Source organism: Protomyctophum bolini (assembly GCF_963924005.1).
Source record: "Protomyctophum bolini genome assembly, chromosome: 15".
NCBI lineage: Eukaryota > Metazoa > Chordata > Actinopteri > Myctophiformes > Myctophidae > Protomyctophum > Protomyctophum bolini.
Window position 1 is genome coordinate 4,563,742 of NC_137876.1, and position 22,500 is coordinate 4,586,241.

Below are 22,500 nucleotides of genomic sequence, written 5' to 3' on the forward strand. Positions count from 1 at the left end.
TGTAAATGCGGAAGTGCTCATTCTATCTCAATGGGATAGTTCCAGCCCTAGGAGCAATGTTTGGAACTTTGCAACTTGTCGCTACTCTACACACTGGGATTAGCTAGCTAGCTAGGATATGAGTTCCGGTGGCCGAGCTCTTCAGAGTAAAATTACTCGCTATAAAAGTAAGCAAAAACGACTCATTTGCATATTTAAACAATAAAGTAAGTGTTTAAACGAGAATATACAACACAAAATATGTTTCTGTGTATTTTACTATTTTCATTAACATTTAATAACCGTTATAAGTAAACAAAAACGATTAATTTGCACATTAAAACAATAAAGTAAGTGTTTAAACGAAAATATACCACACAAAATATGTTTCTGTGTATTTTAATTAACATGTATAACCGTTATTAATTATAACATTAACAAATTAAAATTATCTAAATGGATAAATTCTGTTCACTGGAGAGAATATCACAGTAAAAGCAAAGTAGAAGAGCCATAGTGGAAAGCCTGGTGGGCGAGGTTAGAAGAGCCACCATTGGACTGAATGAAGCCCCATATGAAGTGATGCAACTCTGTTTTACTCCATGGCTCTGGCTTCAGCCAGGCGGCGCCGCTGCGTCACTTCAAAGCTTCCCGTTTTCCCGCTCCCCTCCCCCCCCCACACCTGCTGCAGAGAGTTTGTTTGAAAAGCTAGTTTAGATGCAAAACAAGTAAACAACATAAAGAACTTGAAATGCAATGTTAGGTATAGCATATATATAGGCTATAACTTCGACGATATGGTCGCTGACTGGAGTTGGAAAGAAGTACAGACTACGACTGCTAAAAAGTAATTCATATCTTTCAAGTTTCATGGACCCTTGAAAGAGAAGATGAACAAAATTGCAACAAAAACGGCGCATTCAGGTGGGTTAATTACATATAGCAACGAGGTGGAAAAAGTCACATAACACAACACTGCAAAGTAGAAATAGGCTACTCTGTTGTAGTAAAAATTAACCGGAATTAAACATTGTCTTGACTCTTGTGTCAAAGTAGCGTACAGAAGTGTTGGTATATCAAAATATAGGCTACCCATGCAGTGTGAGTTTGTCCTTAAAAATGGCGGAAATGTTAGGGTAACATACTTGTATTGGAGTAGCCTAAAACTTAAAAGGATAATATTTGCCTCTGAGATGTAGGCTACTGGACTGGAGTAGAAGTAGCCCCGCGAGTCAGAACCATAACCCAATGGTAGTGAAGTTTCTGACATTTTTAAGACTTGGTTCGGCACGATATAATGAGCTGACCCACGCGGTTCCGAGAGGGGCTATAGTAGAAGTTAAAGTATAGGCCCTAGCTAGCCCTTGTAAATTGTAGGCCCGCCTCAACATTGTGGAAGTCTACTTAGTTACTTATTTGACACCGCTGGAATTGTTTTAATGTTTTTGTATTTTTTGAGAAATGTGGCTAAAGATAAAGCATTGTTTTAAGTGAACATGACATCTTGTATTTTCTAGGCTATCTGGAGCTGGGCTTGACATTATGGGACGCCACCAGTCGACGATGACATAGTCTGGTAAGGGGGGGGTCGACTTTATTCCAATGTTTATCAGGTCCATCATGCCCGGGGTGAATGAGAGGAGATGTATTAATGGTGAAGGAGTTTGAAATTCTTCCACTCGACTGTCATTTAGCTGTGTTTGCTGCCAAGCTATACATTGTTGATAGTTTGTAACCAAGTTGACCCTTATCGAATAGCCCAACTCTGAGAGTGTGAATTTTCACACTTCACGGGAGTTCATGGAACAAATGCATTATCTAACTGAGAACCACTGGCCTAAACCCTAAAGCATGCACATAATACTGTGTGTGTATTTAATTTCATTGAATCATGTGTACAGTTGGCTGTGTTGGGAAAACAAAGAAAATACCTCTATGCATATTTTTTGGACATTTAGGCTAATTCACTTTAACCCATTCTGACCGGGCACCCATTTTGGTGTTAGCGTCATGTTATGCTTTACCTATTGAAAAATAGCAGATCTACAAGCTCATATCGCGCCACCGAGTGGCGCGATACGAGCTTGTAGGTCTGCTATTTTTGAAAAATTCGAAGAACGACTGACATTTTTAGAATCTGATCTCAGGTCAGAATGGGTTCATCAGACCAGTGTGTGTCCAGTGGAAACCTCGTATGAATCTGATCTCAGGTCAGAATGGGTTAAAAGGTGCATGAACGTTATTGGGCCTTTTTGCATGATGGGTAGTACTATATAGGTCTATTTCTAAATATGATACCGTATATACTTGGCACAACTCCTTGTATGAATCTTCATATTTAATACTTAATCCATTTTGGGCGGGAACCCCTTTTGGTGTTTTAAGCGTTATACTTTAGCTATTGAAAAAATACACAAGATCATAGCGCGCCACCGAGTGGCGCGCTATGAGCTTGTAGGTCTGCTATTTTTAAAAAGTTGTGAAAATGTGGTGCAAATCTTTGAATATATATTTCAGAGCGAACATTTTTTGCTTCTAGGGGATCCCTGGAACAACATATTTTGAGATGGGGGTCCGTGGCCCAATAGAGATAATTCTGGGGGTCCTTGACATGAAAAAGGTTGAGCACAACTGACATAGAAACATGGGTTTTTCAGAAAACTATTAGGATTTATAAGCCTTTTTTGTTTGTTCAATTCATTTTTACCATGGAAACCAGACATTTGAAAAAATATACATTTTATTTTAATCACTGTATTTTGTGTAAATGTGTATGTGTGGATGCGTGTGTGCATGGTGTAGGGCAGGCAGCAGTGGTCAGCGCATTTGCCCAGACGCTGCGTCGCTACACCAGTTTGAACCACCTGGCCCAGGCGGCCCGTGCAGTTCTGCAGAACACCTCCCAGATCAACCAGATGCTCTCGGACCTCAGTCAACCGCGTTGACTTTGCAAACGTCCAGGTAAATTTGTCCCGGCAGACATATCTGCAACGCTTGTATTTGTGGTTATGCGGCTGTGCTAGGATCGACATATATCGACATATATGAATATGTTCCTCTGAATAAGACTTAACATCTTTAAACAAGAAATGGGAGGATAATAATCAAGCTGATGATGCAAAGTTTCTAACCCTGTCATTAAGACGACTCTGCTACCACCTAGTGGAAACTGTGTAGTAGGACAACGGAGCATTCTCAACACACTGCTTGCTTGGCATGAAGTGTTTCAGTAAATAATTCAACCATCGTCATTGGTTGGTAGTACCGTGATACATATTGGAGCGAGTGTCACAACAACCCTGATTTACACAGCTGGCTTATTTCTATTTAATCTATCACTTGTTTTTAGACAAACTAGTCAGATTTTTCTACTAGGACATTTTGGTGAACATGTGTTAACTATCCTGGCCCTCTGCCTTTATTGACCCTATGCAGAGTCCCAGACGCCAATTGTGCACCTGAAGCCTCACTTGGATAAACGGATACTGCTGGGTACATGAAGAACCTGTCGAGGAATCCCTGCTGTGGACCATACCACTTCAGAGCTCCGATAATATCTGTCAAAGGTGAGCTTGTACATGACTCATTAATCCTCCCATCATTATGTGTGTACATTAATGCCTGACCATTTCCTATGAATACATTTGCCTATCTCGAGACTTGTCGTCTTTATTGTCTTGTCAATGATTACACCTACTCGCCTTGGTTGAGTTTAACGACCATGAAAAAACTCACATGCACTACCATCTGAGACTGACTGACTGTCACCAATAAGTGTCAGTAGTTTTGTCTGTCGAAATATTAAGAAATGGGTTTTTTTTGTTCCCTCCTTTATAGGCCACAAGGTGGTCATGGTGAGATGTGAGGGAATCAACATCTCTGGAAACTTCTACCGCAACAAACGTCAGTATTATACATTCAGATACCGAATGTTTCATCCTGTTTGACCTGCTTACTGTCAATGATGATGATGTACACATTTGAGTAAATGATATTACTTTACATGCACTACCATCTGAGACCGACTGTTGCCAATAAGTGTCAATATGATGTTGTCTATCGAGTTTTTAAGACTAGTTTTGTTTGTCTTTCCTCCCTATAGGCCACAAGGTGGTAGTGCTGACATGAGGGGAATGACATCTCTGGAAACTTCTACTGCAATAAATGTTAGTAGCATTAATACTTTGACCTGCTTACTGACACATTATAGTTGTTTATGAGAATAACTAACATGCATTACCAATGTTCTTGACTAATATGATTCATGTGCTAGGATATCAAATGGTATGACATTTGCTTTTTGAACTGTGGTGCTCTTCGATATTTAACAAGGTGGTATGAGCCTTCATAACCTTAACGCATCCAAATGGATTTCATGATGGCTGTTTATTGCTTGAACAATGATGAGTCTTTATCCGATACTGATCATCTATTGATGAAACAATTTACGGATCTGACTACTGAGTTGAGTCATGGACAAATTTAGATATTTTAATATAATATAATTTTGCAGCCCTCTGAAGGTAATCACTGTTTCCTTTCTTCGCCTTCATTCCAGGCGTGACAGGCTGCACTGGACAGACTGAAGGTGTTGACGCTGTCCCCCCCTCCATACGACAAGGTGACCTCTATTTTCCAACCAGTAAGCACCAAAGGTTTTAACCTGTGCTATCTGTGATAACAGACCTTAGCATGCCTTGTTTGAGTCTTGACTCTGAAATTATACACTTATCTGAGACATGCCATTTGCGCTGAAGTGTATCTGCTGTTGGCCCCCGTATCTAATGTTAACCTCTTTCACAGGGGAAATGTACTGGTCATCCCACCGTTTGATTTCTGCAAAAGTGCTTGCGGCAAGACCGGTCTGCGGTAGCCCCGTGAAATGTGAATTGTTGGTCCAGGATGCTTGACCAGACTAGGTACTAATGCCCACAAGTTACAAAATGTACTTCTACTTGTCTGTTACGGCCTCTAAACAATTTAATGGTCATGACTATTGTCCTTGCTTAACAGTGATGAGTACTTTATCCCAAAACTGATAACTATTGATGAGAAATTTACGGATCTGACTCCTGAGTTCTGTCATGGACAAATTTGATACTTTATAATTACTTTGCAGCACTTTATGTGAAGTTGAAGGCAGTGTTTTTGTCACTGGAGTTTAAGGTTTCCTTTCTTTGCCTTCAATCCAGGTAGCTGGCTTACATCTGTCTCCAGGAGGTTGCACCACATCTGCAGCAGTTCATCAGACCATGGTGAGTCACAATTGCAGACCACGTCCATATTGCCAGCAAGGTGGTAACTATAAATGCAATTTCTCATTGACGGCCCATGCATCCAAACAGAAATGACCTTTCTGAATCTGATTGCATTAAACAACGTTTACTTAGTTTAGATACTTAGTTTAGACTATACGATTACTACGATTAAGTATGTGTTGCGGATTTCAACCTGTGTTTCTGCCATTGCATGGCAGGCACCCAGAATAAAAACTAATAAAAACACCACATGCAGCAAATCAGTCAGGACAGGGTAGGAACTAGGAACGTGCATATTAAAACTCAACTAAAAGCAAGAGTGAAGAGGTGAGTCTTGAGTTGAGATTTAAAAATGTCTATACAGAGGGTGCGTGTCTGAGCTCGAATGGAAGTTTATTCCAGGCTGTTGGCCCGTAGAAGCAAAAAGCTGCCTCACCATATTTCTTTTTGCACATTCTTTTAGGCCAGCATTGGAGCCGGACCTGAGGGATGGATCCAGCGGCGGAAAGCACCGGCAAAGTTCTATCCGGAGGATATGGAGATTGACCTGAAGACGGTGCTGGAGGGCCCCGTCTGAGGAACGGATGACCTGGACTAGAGGGACGCTGTACCGTAGACCGCTGATGAAGACTGCTCAACGTAGGCACATTTATTCTTTATTTTTCTTCGCTGCTGCTGCTTGTGTTGGATGCTGTGTGTGTGTGTGTGTGTGTGTGTGTGCGCGCTAATGCGATATTGTACAGCCGCTGCTGAATTTCTGTCATTTTGGGAGCTGCAGCGACTGTGTGGCAAATGAAACGTGTTCAGTGACTACATGTTTCCGCCTCTGAATTGAAGGCTGTCGTGTGGTTGCTGGTATACTGTGTTGTGACGGTGTGGTTGCTGGTACCGAGTTGTAACGGTGTGTATCATGCGTTGTATGAGTAGATGTGGCTCTTGGTCACTCCAGTTGTGTGAGTTTGCTATTAGGTTCCTTGTAAAGTTCAAAGCAGAGGTTTTGGGCTCTGACATTACACAGCCTTCAAATGTTCATCTGGAACTGAACGCGCACGCAGACGCACACACACGAGCACGCACCTGCTGCTTGTGTTTAGTTGCTCAGGACTCAATGACTGGTGGCAATGTGACACTTTCAGTGACTGTGTTTCTGGCTCTGGCTAAAGGCTGAATTAAGTTCAGGCTGGAGGTTCCGAGGTTTTTTTTTTTTGTCAAATATGTTTTTATTGAACAGATACATTATTACAAACATTACGATATGAAATACTTTTTTTTTATGAAAGAAAAAAAAAAGACAAAAAAGAAAGAAATCCCTTAACCCTCCCACCCATACTGCTCAGTGACACTGCATACTATGTAATAAGATGATAGAAAGCTCATGGAAAACATCTGAAAAGACAATGGCGTACAGTCAACCATATCAATGGTATCCTGTCTATTAATCGTTTCTACTCAGGTAATGGACAAGGGGCAGCCAAATCTTATCAAACTGTCTCTCCCTGCTTCTCAGGAAATACCTTATTCTCTCAAGATGAAGTGTACTAGTCATTTCATTTAACCAGTGCTTAAATGCAGGAGCCTCTTCCTTCTTCCAGTGTGTCAGAATTAGTTTTTTCACTGTAATCAGACCATATGAGAAGAGTCTGTGCTCTCGTCAACATAGGCATGGAGTCTGACAAACCCAGAGTTATTAGTACAGGATCGGGGTCAATATGAATACTCAAAATATCAGAGAGCGTCTCAAATATCTGAGGTTCCGAGGTTTTGAGCCGACATCATTTCAAATATTCATCTGAGGGGTGATGTGAATCTGTAGGATGTGAGGTAATCATTACAGTAGTTCATATATGATTGGCTTGGTGGCAACACCTTTGTCCATGTAGGCCCATTGCAGCGCTCTATCGGTGTGAATTAATTAATGAATGCATTTTTATTTCCGTGTCTTATCGTTAAGACCCATCCCTCACGGCAGGGCTCGAAATAGCGACCATTTTGGTCGCAAATGCGCCTGAATTTGAACCTTTGCGACCTAAAAATATATTTGGGAGCACGAGTGCCACTACAAATAATTACTGTGGTGCGCCTGGCTACAACGATCGATTGTACAAAAACGGGCGCTCTGAGCCGCTCTCTGACATCCACTGCACTGCTCCTGTCTGCTAGCTGCACTAGCACTTGATGCTAACAATCCAACGTGTGTAGTTAACTACTCTTTGACACAACGGTACGGGACAAAGTTGAGCGCTGCATCGCTCACATTCCAGAGCGCCTCGGCTCGCAACTTCACTATGTGTCAGAAAGTACATTATTTCAAGGCAGCGATTCAGAAAAGACCGGAGCCTCTAGCCAGCTAGTGGCGGACCGGCGTGTGTGTGTGTGTGCGCTAGCGCGCTTGCAAGAGAGAGAGAGAGAGGGAATGAGAGAGAGGGAGGGAGAGAGAATAGCAGACCTGTAAGTGTTTCTACCTGGTTTCTACATAGCAGCAGTATTGCTACTTTTACTTAAGTATAACATTAGAGTAATTTTCCAGCACTGAAGTGGTAGGCATAGTGAGTAGGCATAGCTATAAATACCATGTTTTACATAGAAATTATTTTATATTAGAAATTCTAATTATATGATCTAAATAGGCTATGAAGGTGAAAAACACAAAACAAAGAAAAAGAAAACGGGTGATGTGACCGGCCGGAATCAGTGTAGACTAGAGGGTCCTCAACTGGAGATGTTTGATGCCTCGGCCTCTTTGAAGAGATGGATGGATGAGGGACAGAAAGTCTGAACACTACATTTTAAATTCTGGCATGTATTTTTATACTTTAGTCATTTTATGTTATTTGTAAACCACACATTATATTATTGTTTTTATGAATGTAAAAAAATCGATTACATATTGTTGCTCCTTAGATTTTGGTGGGTGCTCATAATTTTTTTCTGGTGCTCCTTCATTTTGAAATTGGGAGCACCAGTGCTACCAAGTAAAAAAGTTAATTTCGAGCCCTGCCTCACGGGATTATAAGACACCAACAACATAAATAAACAATATCACGTTCACTTCCCAAACAGAAGTTACACCAAGTATTTGATAAAAGCAAAAACGGAAATAAGCAATAACATAAAATAAAATACGTCATATAAGTTTTCTTTGTCCGTATGTCCCAAGCTTTCTCTATATATTCTGCTAATGCAAATATCTTCCGTTCGAAAATCCATCTCAGTCGCTCTGCATCACTTAACCACATCAGATCTATATTTTTACATCTGTTAAATAACTTTTGACGTAGCTCATGATACAACGGGCAATAGAAAAGAAAATGGAACTCATTCTCAATATCATTTATATCACAGTAGGTGCAAATACGTTCTTCTGTAACTTCTTCTCTCTGTGTGTGTGTGTGTGTGTGTGTGTGTATGTAACCATATATGAATGAATGTATGTTTGCCCCCCCGCCAATATATGATTTAACTTTTTAATAGCCTCATTGCAATTTTAACATGGTACAATTCTATGTTTAAAACCTTGTGTTCTCATATTTCATGAATCACAAATAATGTTTCTATATTGGTCCCAAAGCTTGCTTGCTGGGACTTACAGAAGGTGTAGTTTTTGAAAGAAACAGATGGACCTATATTTTGGTTTTTGACACTTGATTTTGTTTAGGTCAAACATGCACTGGTGCCATCCTTATCTTAGTTTTGCATAGCAGTGATGTAATTATTTTAAATTTCAAGTTTTCAATGAGTCCCGGGATGCAGGGGTGGTCTTTTAGATGAGTCCCAGGGACATTTTATGAGTCCCACTTCAACGACGTTAGGAGTCATATTTTTTTTTACAAATCGCAGCATTTCATTTTATATGGTTAAAATGTGGTTATATTCATGTAGAAAACAGAAGAAAAAAATGATTATTATAACTAAAGCTAGCAAAATAAACTAGAATTAAAAACAGTACAGTAGTGCATCCCGTTGATGCAGAGCAGTCGTTAACTATAAACAACTATAAACTGCATTTTGGGATGCAGAGATTATTTTAATCTCTGCATAGCCAGAGACAACTATTCCACAATCTCCAGATGCTATATATACTCTAGAGTCTGGAACTACACGCCCCGAAGCTGCTATTTCCGTTCACGGAAATATATTTTAAAATATTTCTGCTAAGCAGAAAGCTATATATTCTTTCTATTTACAGTATATTTAGGATGAATTTACATGACTGTAGAGACAAAACGGAAGTGGGGAGGAGGCTCAACTTCCGCTTTATATTTTACTCGTGATAGCTTTTCCGTTTCTCCAGACTGTATGACGGAAGCATAATTTGGAAATTTGCGAGAGGCGACAGTCTGGCGATGCGAGACTATCCTTATCTGAACTACCACTTATTCTTGGCCTCTGAGTTCGATGGCGAGCTTGTGAAGCTGTAGTGGTGTGGAATATAACCCATTCTGACCTGAGATCAGATTCATACGAGGTTTCCACTGGACACACACTGGTCTGATGAACCCATTCTGACCTGAGATCAGATTCTAAAAAATGTCAGTCGTTCTTCGATTTTTCAAAAATAGCAGACCTACAAGCTCGTAGCGCGCCACTCGGTGGCGCGCTATGAGCTTGTAGATCTGCTATTTTTCAATAGCTATAAAGCATAACATGATGCCGACACCAAAATGGGTTCCCGTTCAGAATGGGATAACAAACACAACAGGTGTTGCTGGCTGCGCTCCTCGTGTTGAACGTCTCACTGGGTCATGATGACTATAGTGATTGTGTGACATTTAAATTGTGTTGTTGCTCCTTTTGTTATAAACAGTCCATGCACTGTGTTCAGATTCAGATTTCAGATTTTATTGAAGGGACAGCCCCTTGAGCATCTCATTTACAAGAGGGACCCATAAACAAACAAAATACAGAAAAGCATACTGTACACAAAACATGCAGTACACGGATACAAACAGATATACAAATACATACACATATTATACACAAATAGCTTGCTCGCCATCTTCCACCTACACCAACAACCACCACATAATACACAGTGGAGAGATAAGGTCACAGTGCAAATATTTCAGGGTCATGAATGGTTACAGTCAGGTTAAAAGCATATACAAGTCGAGTCTAGATGTGAATCTAAGGAGGTCCTGAAGCTACTAAATGATGAGATGGATCTAAGATATAGAGGGAGGTTGTTCCAATGGAACGGGGCTTTGTAGCAGAAAGACCTCCGCCCAACCACACTGGAGATTTTGGGGATTTTAAAGTAAGGGTATTGAAGATGTCGGTAGACTGAGTCAGGTTAGGTACTGCTTCAAGTAAGCTGGGCACCTAAAATAAATGCATTTATAAGTGAAGAGAAACCAGTGTATAGTTGCCGTCTTGATTTAGGCTGCAGCCAATTGAGTGATTTGTACATGAGGCAGTGGTGGGTATCATATGGGCATCTCAATACAAGCCTGCACAGGGTGTTATATAAAACATTTAGAGGCTTAAGATGAGAGTGTGTTGTGTTCTGATACACAACATCTGCGTAGTCAATAATGGGAAGTATCACTTGAGCAATAATTATTTTCCTAACATCAAAGGATGTTAAAGGATGTCTTACTTGGCTTGTTCACCAAGCCAAGTAACACTTTTAACTACATCTTTAAGGGGGACACTGTACAATATGTCTGTCCCATTTAAGTTTAATTAAGAAAACACATACAGCTGTGTAGCCTTTATCAATAAAGTCACTGAAACAAAACGGTAATAATCGTAATTGGAATAATTGTAGGCTACCATGCATGCATTTTGTATTGAGTTGCATACGAAACACAACGATTTGTTATATTGGGTTCGCTAATAAAGTGAAAGTACAATCCCTATCGGGGGAACATCAGAATAGACCAAGGGCATCATGGCAAACTTTTGTGGTTTATTATTGTATACGGCATTTCTTTTTATGTTTCCGTCGCCTCCTCGAAGAGTCTCTTTTGGCCTGTCTGAACATCGTCTTGGTGTAGTGCCCCCCGCCGTTCTCCATCACCATTTCGTCCACCTTGCGAACGAGCTGAGCGACCTGCGGCGATCTCTCCTCCTTCGCCTCGTTGCTGAAGACGTGGTAGCGGCCGTGGCACCTCTGGATGATGTCCTTCAGCGCGTCGCTCTGGGAGACGAACTCCTCGATGGTCTTCCCCTTCAGCGCCTCCCCGTGGGTGAAGAGCAGCATTATGCACTGGCTCGACTCCTTGCCGAACAGCGCCTGGATCATCTCCACGCTGTCCCTCTCCTCCTGCGTGAACCTCCCCAGCTGAATGACCACCAGGAAGGCGTGCGGGCCGGGAGCGGTCAGAGAGACGCACGTCTCGACGCGTCTCAGCAGCTCCTCCTGGTTCAGGTCCGTGTCGAACAGGCCCGGGGTGTCTACGACGGAGACCATGCGTCCGTCGACGTCGCCGTCGGCCCTCGTGCATTCCTTCGTTTTGGCGGCCGGGGACAGCTCGGATAAGAACGCTTCCCTGCCCAGGATGGTGTTTCCGGAGGCGCTCTTCCCCGCTCCCGTCTTCCCGACGAGAACGATGCGAAGTTCATTGGCTTTTTTCAGCTTTCTGGATCCTATGTGTAAAAAGAGATGAAAATTAAGGGATGAGTTGACAGTCAAAAAGTCTGTAATTTATTCTGACCCCCTCCCCCGAAACGGCCTAGCTGTCCTGACCCCTTATCCATCATTTATACTGTGTGTGTGTGTGTGTGTGTGTGTGTGTGTGTGTGGACACAACTCATTTGTCAACCACAATGCCGCTTGCCATTCTATCAATTCAATTCAAAGGGCTTTTTTGGCATGAGAAAACATACGTTTACATTGCCAAAGCAGAAAGAACAATACAGCAATACAATCAAAACAAAAATTATGTACTTTGAAGGTCAGAATCTTCAATAGATCAACTTCTGTGTACCAAGATCACTCGATGCAGTTATAGTGCCGGAATATACACAATGATTAGTCTTTAGGGTGGTTGTGTTCCATTTGATATCCTTCTCCTATCACAGCAACTCACAAATCTTGCTGCTGTGTTTGCACATTGTTGTACTTCGCCCAGCAGATATGGGAGTTTTTTGTCATTGGTCATGTTTTCAAAATCTCTGTGTGTGGTTGTAATCTGTGGGAAGTATGTGTCTCTGATGTCTTGGTACAATGGACAGATGGTTAGGAAGTGTAGCTCGGTTTCCACTTCATTTAGTGTGCAGTGGGTGCATAGTCTGTCTTCTCTATCATTGCTTAATGCAGTACGGAATGAAGACAACACACGTAACGAGGAGATGGAACACTGTGTAGAATGCAACTTGTATCTCACATCTATTACTGGATCTACATAGAGAGAGAGGTGGTAATAATGGCCCCCATAACTCTATATATAGTCTCTAGGATTTGTACACTTATCGGTGTTACAGACCCGTATAACCCATTCTGAACGGGAACCCATTTTGGTGTCGGCATCATGTTATGCTTTAGCTATTGAAAAATAGCAGATCTACAAGCTCATAGCGCGCCACCGAGTGGCGCGCTACGAGCTTGTAGGTCTGCTATTTTTGAAAAATCGAAGATACCCTATACCTATAATTAACGCCTAATAATGAATCATGTATATGTATATAATGTATATATAGGGCTGAATGTGGTCGATGCATGTTTTGTAAAAACCTATCAAGATCTACAAAGTAACTATTAGCAACTAACGTTTTCAAATAATTGTAGTGGAGTAAAAAGTAAAATGTTTGCCTCTGAGATGTTGTGGAGTAGAAGTGTGTACAGAAAATTGGTACCCCAGTAACTAGGTACAGTACTTGAGTAAATGTAGCCTATACTTTCTTTACTTTACAGTGTAAAGTAACTAAGTGCATTTACTCAAGTTACACCACTGCTGACCACTGTGACAGCATTCAAACAAAGTATTAGAGCACTTGCAAGGTGCTATACTGCACAGGCAACATTCAGCCACTAGATGGCAGTCATGGCACACTACACCTGCTCTGTTGATCTGTGGTTTAAGCCAACCTGAGTTTCAAAAGTCATGATGACCAGTCATGCAATCCTTATCAATGATAATGCATTGGGAAAAAATAATGTGTTTTACATGTATTTATTGATCTGTATATAGATTAGAATGACTGTGTATCTTCCTTTAACAGTATATATTCATTACAATGACGATTGTTTTTTTTAAGAAAAAGGACGTTCTTAACATAAAACTGAAGGTATAATAACATAATGAAAAAAATACATGATAAAATGTATAAAATAGTGAGGAATAAAACAACACCATGCCATTTTTTAAATAGTGGACAGGTCTTTCTATATTTGAATAACTAGACCTGTATACGTGCCCGTTTGGCCACCGGACTACTTGGGAACGATGCAAGTTGGGAACCTAATAATATCCTGTTGTCATAGCACCCGTTTTAACTATCTGTCAGTGTCCCACATGGATATCTGTGCATGTAACCGACTGTGAAAAGCACACTGGTTAAGTAATCAATTGTCAGGTGTGTGTGTGTGTGTGTGGTTGCCATGGCAATCAATTGGCTGAGGCTAGAGGCTGGAAATTACACAGGTGAGAGGACTTAATTGGCCTCATTATAGGCCCACTAATGGCAGAGCCTGACCCAGAGCCTTTTGTGATGTTTTTCTGGACAATGGCGTATATGTGCCACAGACTCCCTGTGGGGGTGTGGAACGCGTGTGTCGAATTTGAAGTCAGTGGGGGGAACGGTTTTCTAGTTACGCGCATTACAACCGTATACACAGACAGACAGGCAGGCAGACAGGCAGACAGGCAGGCAGGCAGACAGACAGACAGACAGACACCTGGCACATGTATAGTTAGATATACAGCATTGAGAGATAAATACAAATAAAATAAATATTTGATTCCAACAAATATTCAATAATAATAATAATAAACTGATTGTGATGCGTATAAGTCATTTCGCGAAGGACCTCCTGGAACCCTGTGAAAGACCCCTTGGGGTCCCCGGACCCCACTTTTAAAATGGGAGTAACATGTTCTCTTATCACTTTTATGGCATTTTCCAGATACATGCAACGCTCTGTGGTTTCTCAGTGCTTATCCTGTGATTGATTTGTAACTTTTCTTTAACCCATTCTGGGCGGGCATCCCTTTTGGTGTTGGCATTATGTTATGCTTTAGCTATTGAAAAATAGCAGATATACAAGCTCATAGCGCCACCCTACAAGCTCGTGGCGCGCTACGAGCTTGTATGTCTGCTATTTTTGAAAAATCGAAGAGCGACTGACATAGAAGACATTTTTAGAATCTGATCTCAGGTCAGAATGGAAAACTCTCAGGATGTAGAAGACATTTTTAGATTCTGATCTCCGGTCAGAATGGGTTAAACCTCTTTTTGCTCAATCCATGACCACCACATAGTATAACTTTGATTTGATCGACAATAATGATTCATTATCAGGCATATCTTTTCACTATTTTATTTCATTATGTGTTTCAATGATTCAATGGACAGGCTTCAAGGTTCAAGGTTTCTTTATTTGGTCTCCCAAGGGAGAAATTTGTCTTGGACCCCAAGGACCTGCCCTGCAGCATACAGATACAATACAAGACAAGACAACAAAGGCACACAGTGACCCGTACAACGTTAAAAAAACCACACAACCAACATACCTAGTGCAAAAGAGGAATAACATCACCTCATAACCTTCGAGCCCTACCCTGTCTGCCCTCTGCAAGGACCTGTTAAGGAGTGTGATTGACAGAGAGACAAAGGAATGCTTGTATACCTATTATTATATTTGCACGCGTGGACCTCGTGCCTCCTACCTGATGATGGCATTAGCCGATACTCAGGTGTATAGTACATGGGTGGCTCACTGAAGCCTGCATACCTGCTCAGAATCTGGGATTGCACTTTATTGCATCATTCATCATAGAAGATTTCTGTCAATTCTCCTAGCCTAATTTGAACGTAGTGAACGTTGCTGGATTACAGATCCACCAACAGCAATTAGCCTGACGCTAAACTCCACCCTAAAATAATAATAATAATAATAATAATAATAATACATTTGATATAAAAGGCGCCTTTCAGGGCACTCAATGTCGCCGTACAGGTTAAAAAAAAGTCGTTTAGCAACTGTTACCTCCTCCTGTCCGACGGTCGTTAAAGTTAACTACAGGCCTACTGTTTCTCCCCCTGTCATTTCCTCGTATTTCTAGTTTATCGATATAATGTCATGTGTCCTGTCCAGCGCAAGCCTATACTGAAGGCCTGGTTGACAAGATTTAGAAGTTATTTTGGAGCTCTTTCTCTACTGAAATAATCAATTTATTCATTCATATGGGGAAATCCTGTCATTTAACCCATTCTGAACGGGAACCCGTTTTGGTGTTAGCATCATGTCATGCTTTAGCTATTTAAAAATAGCAGATCTACAAGCTCATAGCGCGCCACCGAGTGGCGCGCTACGAGCTTGTAGGTCTGCTATTTTTGAAAAATCGAAGAACGACTGACATTTTTTAGAATCTGATCTCAGGTCAGAATGGGTTGATCAGACCAGTGTGTGTCCAGTGGAAACCTCGTATGAATCTGATCTCAGGTCAGAATGGGTTAACATGCATCTCAATGGGGGAGGACAGCTCGCCCTGTCTCCTCGCTGCTAAGGTTACTATTGGATGAGGACGGTTTGGGGAGGGACTTAGCAAAGGGCTAATTTAAGAGAGACTAACCTAAGAGGTTTTTTGGCATGCATTTTAATTTCACGGGATACATTTTATTTTTCTTTCATGATCTTTCCAAATCAGTTTGAAACCATTATAAAAAAAGCAGCACTCAAATGTACTACAAAACAGGTTTTTAGAATGATTACTGGAATGATTACTGGTGGAATAAGTATAAACCTTAATAGTATGCAATATTATGTCAAACCTTTAATGATATGTCTACTTCCTGATTGGTTAGTCATTTCGACAGTTTTTTTCCCCCCCAACCAATGACAAAGCTTCTAGGAACATCCTTAAATGCAGACTCATTGCACCAAAAAATAAATACAAAACAAAGTCATTAAAATGTTTACATAATGTATTTCTTAAAGCAGTTTAACCAGTAAAAAAACACATTGGGACGGCGTCTCCTTCACTAATACATGAAACAATTCATAATGCAAAGGGAATTTGATCAACCCATTCTGGGCGGGAACCCCTTTTGGTGTTTTTAACTAAGCATTATGTTATAGGCTAATTTAGCTACTTAAAAATAGCAGATCTACGGACTATTTTTTGACAAATCGTGAAAATGCGGCACAAATCTTTGAATATATATTCCTTCAGAGCGAATGTTTATTTTTCTTCTTTTTTGACGTGAGGCCTAAATGGGTTCAATAATCATTGCACGTTGCATTTCTTGGAGAACTTGCAGCTCACGGCGCCGATGGCGGCGCCGGCGGCCGCTCCGACGGCCGCCCCCACCACCATGCCGATCGGGCCTCCGGCGATTCCCACCAGGAAGCCGATGGTGGCCCCGCCGGCCGCCCCGCAGGCGATAACGTGACCTTTGGTGAAGCCGTTGGAGCGCTCGGCCCTGTACCGGGCTTTGGACTCGTAGCGGTGGTGCACCGCCCTCTGTTCCCTGTCGAGGGACACTCCCACGTGGTTCACTCGCAGGTCCGCCAGCTCCCGCTGCCTCAGGGGCTCGTACTCCTTCATGAGGTGCTGTTTCTCCTTTTCGATGGCGTCTTCGGCCATCACGAACATGTCGTTGGTGTAGTGCGAGCCGCCGTTGTCCGCCACCATCCCGTCGATCTTGTCGAGGAGCCGCGAGGTCTGCCCGGGGTCCCTCACCTCGTTGTTGAAGACGTGGTAGCGCCCGTGGCAGTCGCCGATGATGTCCCGCAGGGCCGCGCTCTCCGACACGAACCCCTCGATGGTGCGTTTCTTCAGCTTGTCCCCGTGGGTGAACAGCACCATGGTGTGTTTGGCCGCGGCGTCGCCGAAGGTGGTCTGCAGCATGCGGACCGTGTCCATCTCCTCCTGCGTGAACCTCCCCAGCTGGATCAGCACCAGGAAGGCGTGTGGCCCCGGGCTGGCCAGGGAGATGCACATCTTGATCCTCTGCAGCACGTCCTCCTGGGACAGGTTGGTGTCGAACAGGCCCGGCGTGTCCACCACGGCCACCCGCCGGCCGTCCACCGCGCCCTTGGCCTTCTTGCACTCGGACGTCAGGGAGGACGGGGACAGCTCCGCCTCGAAGGCCTCTCTCCCCAGGATGGTGTTCCCCGCCGCGCTCTTCCCTACGCCCGTCTTCCCAACCAAAACAATCCTCCGCTCATAGGAGTTTGATATCCTTCCATCATGCCCTGTCGGACAAGAAATATATGGGGTGCATACTTAGTTTAGACTAGTCATTGGTTAGACATGGGTTAAGGTTATAGGTTTAGGTGTGCTGCCCCGTGAGAGGTTAGGTTTAGGGTGAGGGTTTGAGATAGGTTGTAGTTGTATGACTAATGACTGGTCTAACCAATGACTAGTCTAAACCAAAAACTGTCTAAACACCCAAACATATACCCTTTGTCATAACTCATAATTAGTGCTAAAAGTAATGTATAGCTCGCATATACATAATCTTTCATACTGTAACGGTAGGCTACTCAAACTGAAATTGTATTCATGGTTGCGATGTTATATTTATTAATCACTTGTTTTATATTTAGTTGTATTTTATTTACAGTCTTGTAAAATGTATTTAATGTGATGTAATTGTAATGTATTTTATGTGTGGACTCCAGGAAGAGTAGCTGCTATACTAAGGTAGTAGCTAATGGGGATCCAAATAAACAAACCGTAGCCCCAACAAAGGAATCTTGAGCTCAGTCAGAGAAGGTTTGGACATGTTTCATCTTGAATATATATATATATATATATATATATATATATATATATATATATATATATATATATATATATATATATATATATATATATATACACATACTGTATGTAAAGGCAACGTTTCTGGGGCTCCCTTCTTTGTTCCAGGAAGCATAATATTATGTGTTATATGAGGCTGGTCATGATTGCTGAACCTGCTGCAAGAAAATGCTCCGTCTACTGTACCAATTACTATAAATAAACACCTTTTTAATGCGCCTGTTGTTAAATAATTGGTCGTATTGGATGTTGATACAGTGATAATTACACTGATTTATATTGGCTCACTATTCCTTTCTACTATGAAATGTCTCCTCTTAAACAGTAACCATACGATAAATCAGTCTTTAGATTCATTTCTCATGAAATCACATTATTATTACAATCTTAGTATTTTTTAAATGAAGTCCAACCTACCTCCATAAAGCCCACCGCTCATTGTAAACGCCTGCAGTTACTGTAAATCCACAAGCGTAGCCTACAACGTGGAGTCTCTCTTGGAAATAACAAACAAACACTTCCTCCTCGTACTTTTAAAACACTTTGGATTTCCTCACATGGGGCGGTTCTTCGGTTGTTGACAGAGAGGAATTCTACTTACTTCCCTGAAAAGGTGACACACCTTTTTTACTCACACATGTGTACACAATGAAAATAAGATCAAGGTTTTTTCCTTTTTTGTGTTTATCCTTTTAACGGATATGTAGTAAATTTTTTGTCAATACAAACATTGATCAATCGACAAACTGTGACCATTCGTGATTTTGATGCCTCGTTCAAAATTGACACTACTTCAATAACCTTCCATATGTCATGTTTAGACGAAACAAATCAGCTATTACATTTTGGTCGTACTGACCTTCATCGGGTATCATTAGACTGATTTATTGATGACATTGTATTGACCAAAATACATATACTGTAGTCTACTGTAAATTAACATATTTGTACGTATTTGTGTGGACGTGTGCAAGCTGATACATTTGGCTGTGCATTGGATGTATACCGTGTACTACCCACCAAACTATATACCTACTAGTTCAATGTTAAACTCACCTACATTGCAGCTGAACGAAAAGCTTGAATTATCCTCTTTTTATCTGTAAGTGTTTGTGTTTTATTTTAAGTGTTTGTTTCATGAGAATCCACCATAGAAACGTTATGAGCTGTACTTTCTGTCAAGAAATGCCCTGCATTTGATTATTTTGTCAGAGTTTGGAAGTGCTTGTTTTCAATAACACAACATTTTGCTGCCTCCTGCATGGTGTGACATTTAGAAACAGGTGGTACGGCAGGACGGTTGAGTGATTTACAACGAGCGCTTCCAAACTCCAACACTCCAACATGCTGCTCAATGTTCTGCCACTCCGTCTAGATGAGGGGGGCGTGTCCTGATGGGGAAAATCATGCATGTGCATACTAAAGTGGACCCATAGGCAGTGTTTAGAAAATGAGTTCCGTTCCCGCGTCATGGGCACTACTCATTCAATGCATTTTTCCATAGATAATACCCTTCTGAACTTTGGGTTAAAAGTTCTACTCATAATATCCTGCAGTATTTTGTCACAGGCCAGAAATGTATATACAAACATATATAACCAAAAAAAAACGAAAATCTTGTGCTGCTTTTTTATTGGAAACCTTAAAAAAAACAAAAAAAAGAACTGAATGTCAAAATATCCACCGTGGGGTCTGAGACCAGAGCCATTGAGTAATGGTTGAGTTGAGACGAAGCAGTGAAAGGTCATATACTAAGCATTTAAAGTAGCATTTAAATGACTCAATGGCTCTGATCTCAGACCCCGCGGTGGATATTTTAACATTCCGTTTGTTTTTTGGAATGTTTCCATTACTGCTGGAGCAGCCATAAACTAAACGGGTTAATCTCGATGTAAGCTGCGACCATGAGACCCGTTTCTGAATTCGTATAGGGTGAGCAGGAAATGTAACCTTGGGGTGTGCCAGCACCTCTGAACAGACTGTGTCATGTCACCATGACTCAGCCATAACCATATAAGGAGTCCCCAAAGTAGCTATACGTCCAAATATGGAGTGTGTTGCATCAATCACAAACAAATCACTCAGCTCCATATATGGGCACAAAAGCGGGACAGACAGACAGACAGACACGTGTGTGTGTGTGTGTGTGTGTGTGTGTGTGTGTGTGTGTGTGTGTCGCCGCACACAGTTTTTTTTCCTCAGTAAAAAAATCAATCACTCAACAACAATCTTGACACTCCCCTGCACGCCTTCCTTCTCCAACCTGCTTGAGGTTGGATAACCATACACCCGTAGCCTAAATATTGTTGACAAATACGATGCAATAGATTAATATACTGTCAACAAACAAAAAAATGCAATCCCGCTGGGATCCTCCAGCGGTTGTGAGGAGGGAGTTGATTGAAAACACAGCAGGTGCTGCTCTTTTAAACCTATAGCCTTTTAGTCTATTTATTTGAAAATGACGATCTTCACCAAGTTCACCATTGTAAACAACTTTTAGGAAGAAAAGCCCAAGTAAGCAACTACTCTTAACCCATTTTGGGAGGGAACCCATTTTGGTGTTGGCATCATGTCGTGCTTTAGCTATTGAAAAATAGCAGATCTACAAGCTCGTAGCGCGCCACTCGGTGGCGCGCTATGAGCTTGTAGGTCTGCTATTTTTGAAAAATCGAAGAACGACTGACGTTTTTTAGAATCTGATCTCAGGTCAGAATGGGTTAATCAGACCAGTGTGTGTCGATCAGTGGAAACCTCGTATGAATCTGATCTCAGGTCAGAATGGGTTAAACAGGCTGCAACCCCCAACTGATTATGCAAGCAACATTACAGGAAAAACAAGTCTCTTATAATAGAGGCTATGCGCGTGACATCATCGTACCTGGAAGTTATGCAGGAACGCCCACTGAGTGGCAACAAACTATAATTACTGGCCTTGACAGCCCATTCATCCAAACATAGTCCTGTCTGATTGCATTAAAACAATGTTAAACTCACCAACATTGCAGCTGAACAAAAAGCTTGAATTATCCTCTTTCTATCTGCAAAGTTTTTGTTTCATTAAAATCCACCATAGAAACGTTATATGAGCTATACTTTCTGTCAAGAAATGCCCTGCATTTGATTACTTTTCTATAAGTGTCAGAGTTTGGAAGTGCTTGTTTTCAATAACACAACATTTTGCTGCCTCCTGCATTATGTGTGACATTTAGAAACAGGTGGTACGGCAGGACGGTTGAGTGATTTCCAACGAGCGCTTCCAAACTCCCAACACTCCAACATGCTGCTCAATGTTCTGCCACTCGGTCTAGATGAGGGGGGCGTGTTCTGATGGGAGAATCATGCATGTGCAATGCATACTAAAGTGGACCCATAAGGGCCCAATGCACTGTGAGAACCAGTGATGTCATGTGATGCAGTCAGTGTGTTTACTTCCAGTCAGTTGATACTTAACCCATTCTGACCTGAGATCAGATTCATACGAGGTTTCCACTAGACACACACTGGTCTAATTAACCCATTCTGACCTGAGATCAGATTCATACGAGGTTTCCACTAGACACACACTGGTCTAATTAACCCATTCTGACCAGAGATCAGATTCTAAAAATGTCAGTCGTTCTAAAATTTTTCAAAAATAGCAGACCTACAAGCTCGTAGCGCGCCACTCGGTGGCGCGCTATGAGCTTGTAGATCTGCTATTTTTCAATAGCTAAAGCATAACATGATTCTAACACCAAAATGGGTTCCCGTTCAGAATGGGTTAACATGCTTTCATGTCATTCATGCCCACAGAAGTATTCCGGTCATTCCCGTTTACGAAATATGCACGGTGGAACAATTAAAGTATAGAAGATGTTTGTTATGTCGGACGAAAAGCAACAAACATATTTTGAACCACAATTCCTTGGGAGACAAGTTAGTTGCACATTTGCTGAACTGTATGCAGGCCAGTGGCGGAAAGTAACTAAGTATACAACGCACCGCGTTGAGAGCTTGTAGATCAGCTATTTCCAGGGCACGACAACCCAGCACTCTTTAGCTCAGGGGTAGGCAACCTATAGGCACCAGTGCCAACATTGGCACAAAGGAGGGTGGCACACTGGCAAGTGTGTGAGAGAGTATTTCTGGTTTTAAAATAAACTATTTAAAACACATTTGTGTGTAAATTACATCCATCCATTCTACATTCATTAAAACTGAACTCTTGTTATTGCCCTGAGTCTAATGACGTGAAAGAAAATATTTAAAAAGAAGGAAAAACGTTATATTTAAAAAAATATATATGTTGAACATTTTCACGTGGTGTCATTAAAATTAATTAATGTTGA

The 22,500-nt window shown here is 41.6% G+C and overlaps 1 protein-coding gene and 1 long non-coding RNA gene across 2 annotated transcripts; one reads left to right on the top strand and one right to left on the bottom strand.

Annotated features, from left to right (window-relative positions):
* The first annotated feature begins 3,427 nt into the window (after positions 1-3,427).
* LOC308329003 lies at positions 3,428-4,604 on the top strand. Its single transcript, XR_013965352.1, has 4 exons — positions 3,428-3,545; positions 3,817-3,882; positions 4,082-4,145; positions 4,538-4,604. It is a non-coding gene; the product is annotated as an uncharacterized lncRNA (long non-coding RNA).
* Positions 4,605-11,148: 6,544 nt separating this feature from the next.
* On the bottom strand, positions 11,149-18,708 carry LOC308329228 (GTPase IMAP family member 8-like; the record flags this gene model as incomplete). The annotated part of the gene is made up of 3 exons (XM_080783433.1): positions 18,587-18,708; positions 16,633-17,598; positions 11,149-11,825 (listed from the first exon to the last, which is right to left on the bottom strand). Exons 1-3 carry the CDS (start codon positions 18,606-18,608, stop codon positions 11,149-11,151), a joined length of 1,665 nt encoding a protein of 554 aa, XP_080639559.1. The 5' UTR covers positions 18,609-18,708.
* Between the last annotated feature and the right edge of the window lie 3,792 nt (positions 18,709-22,500).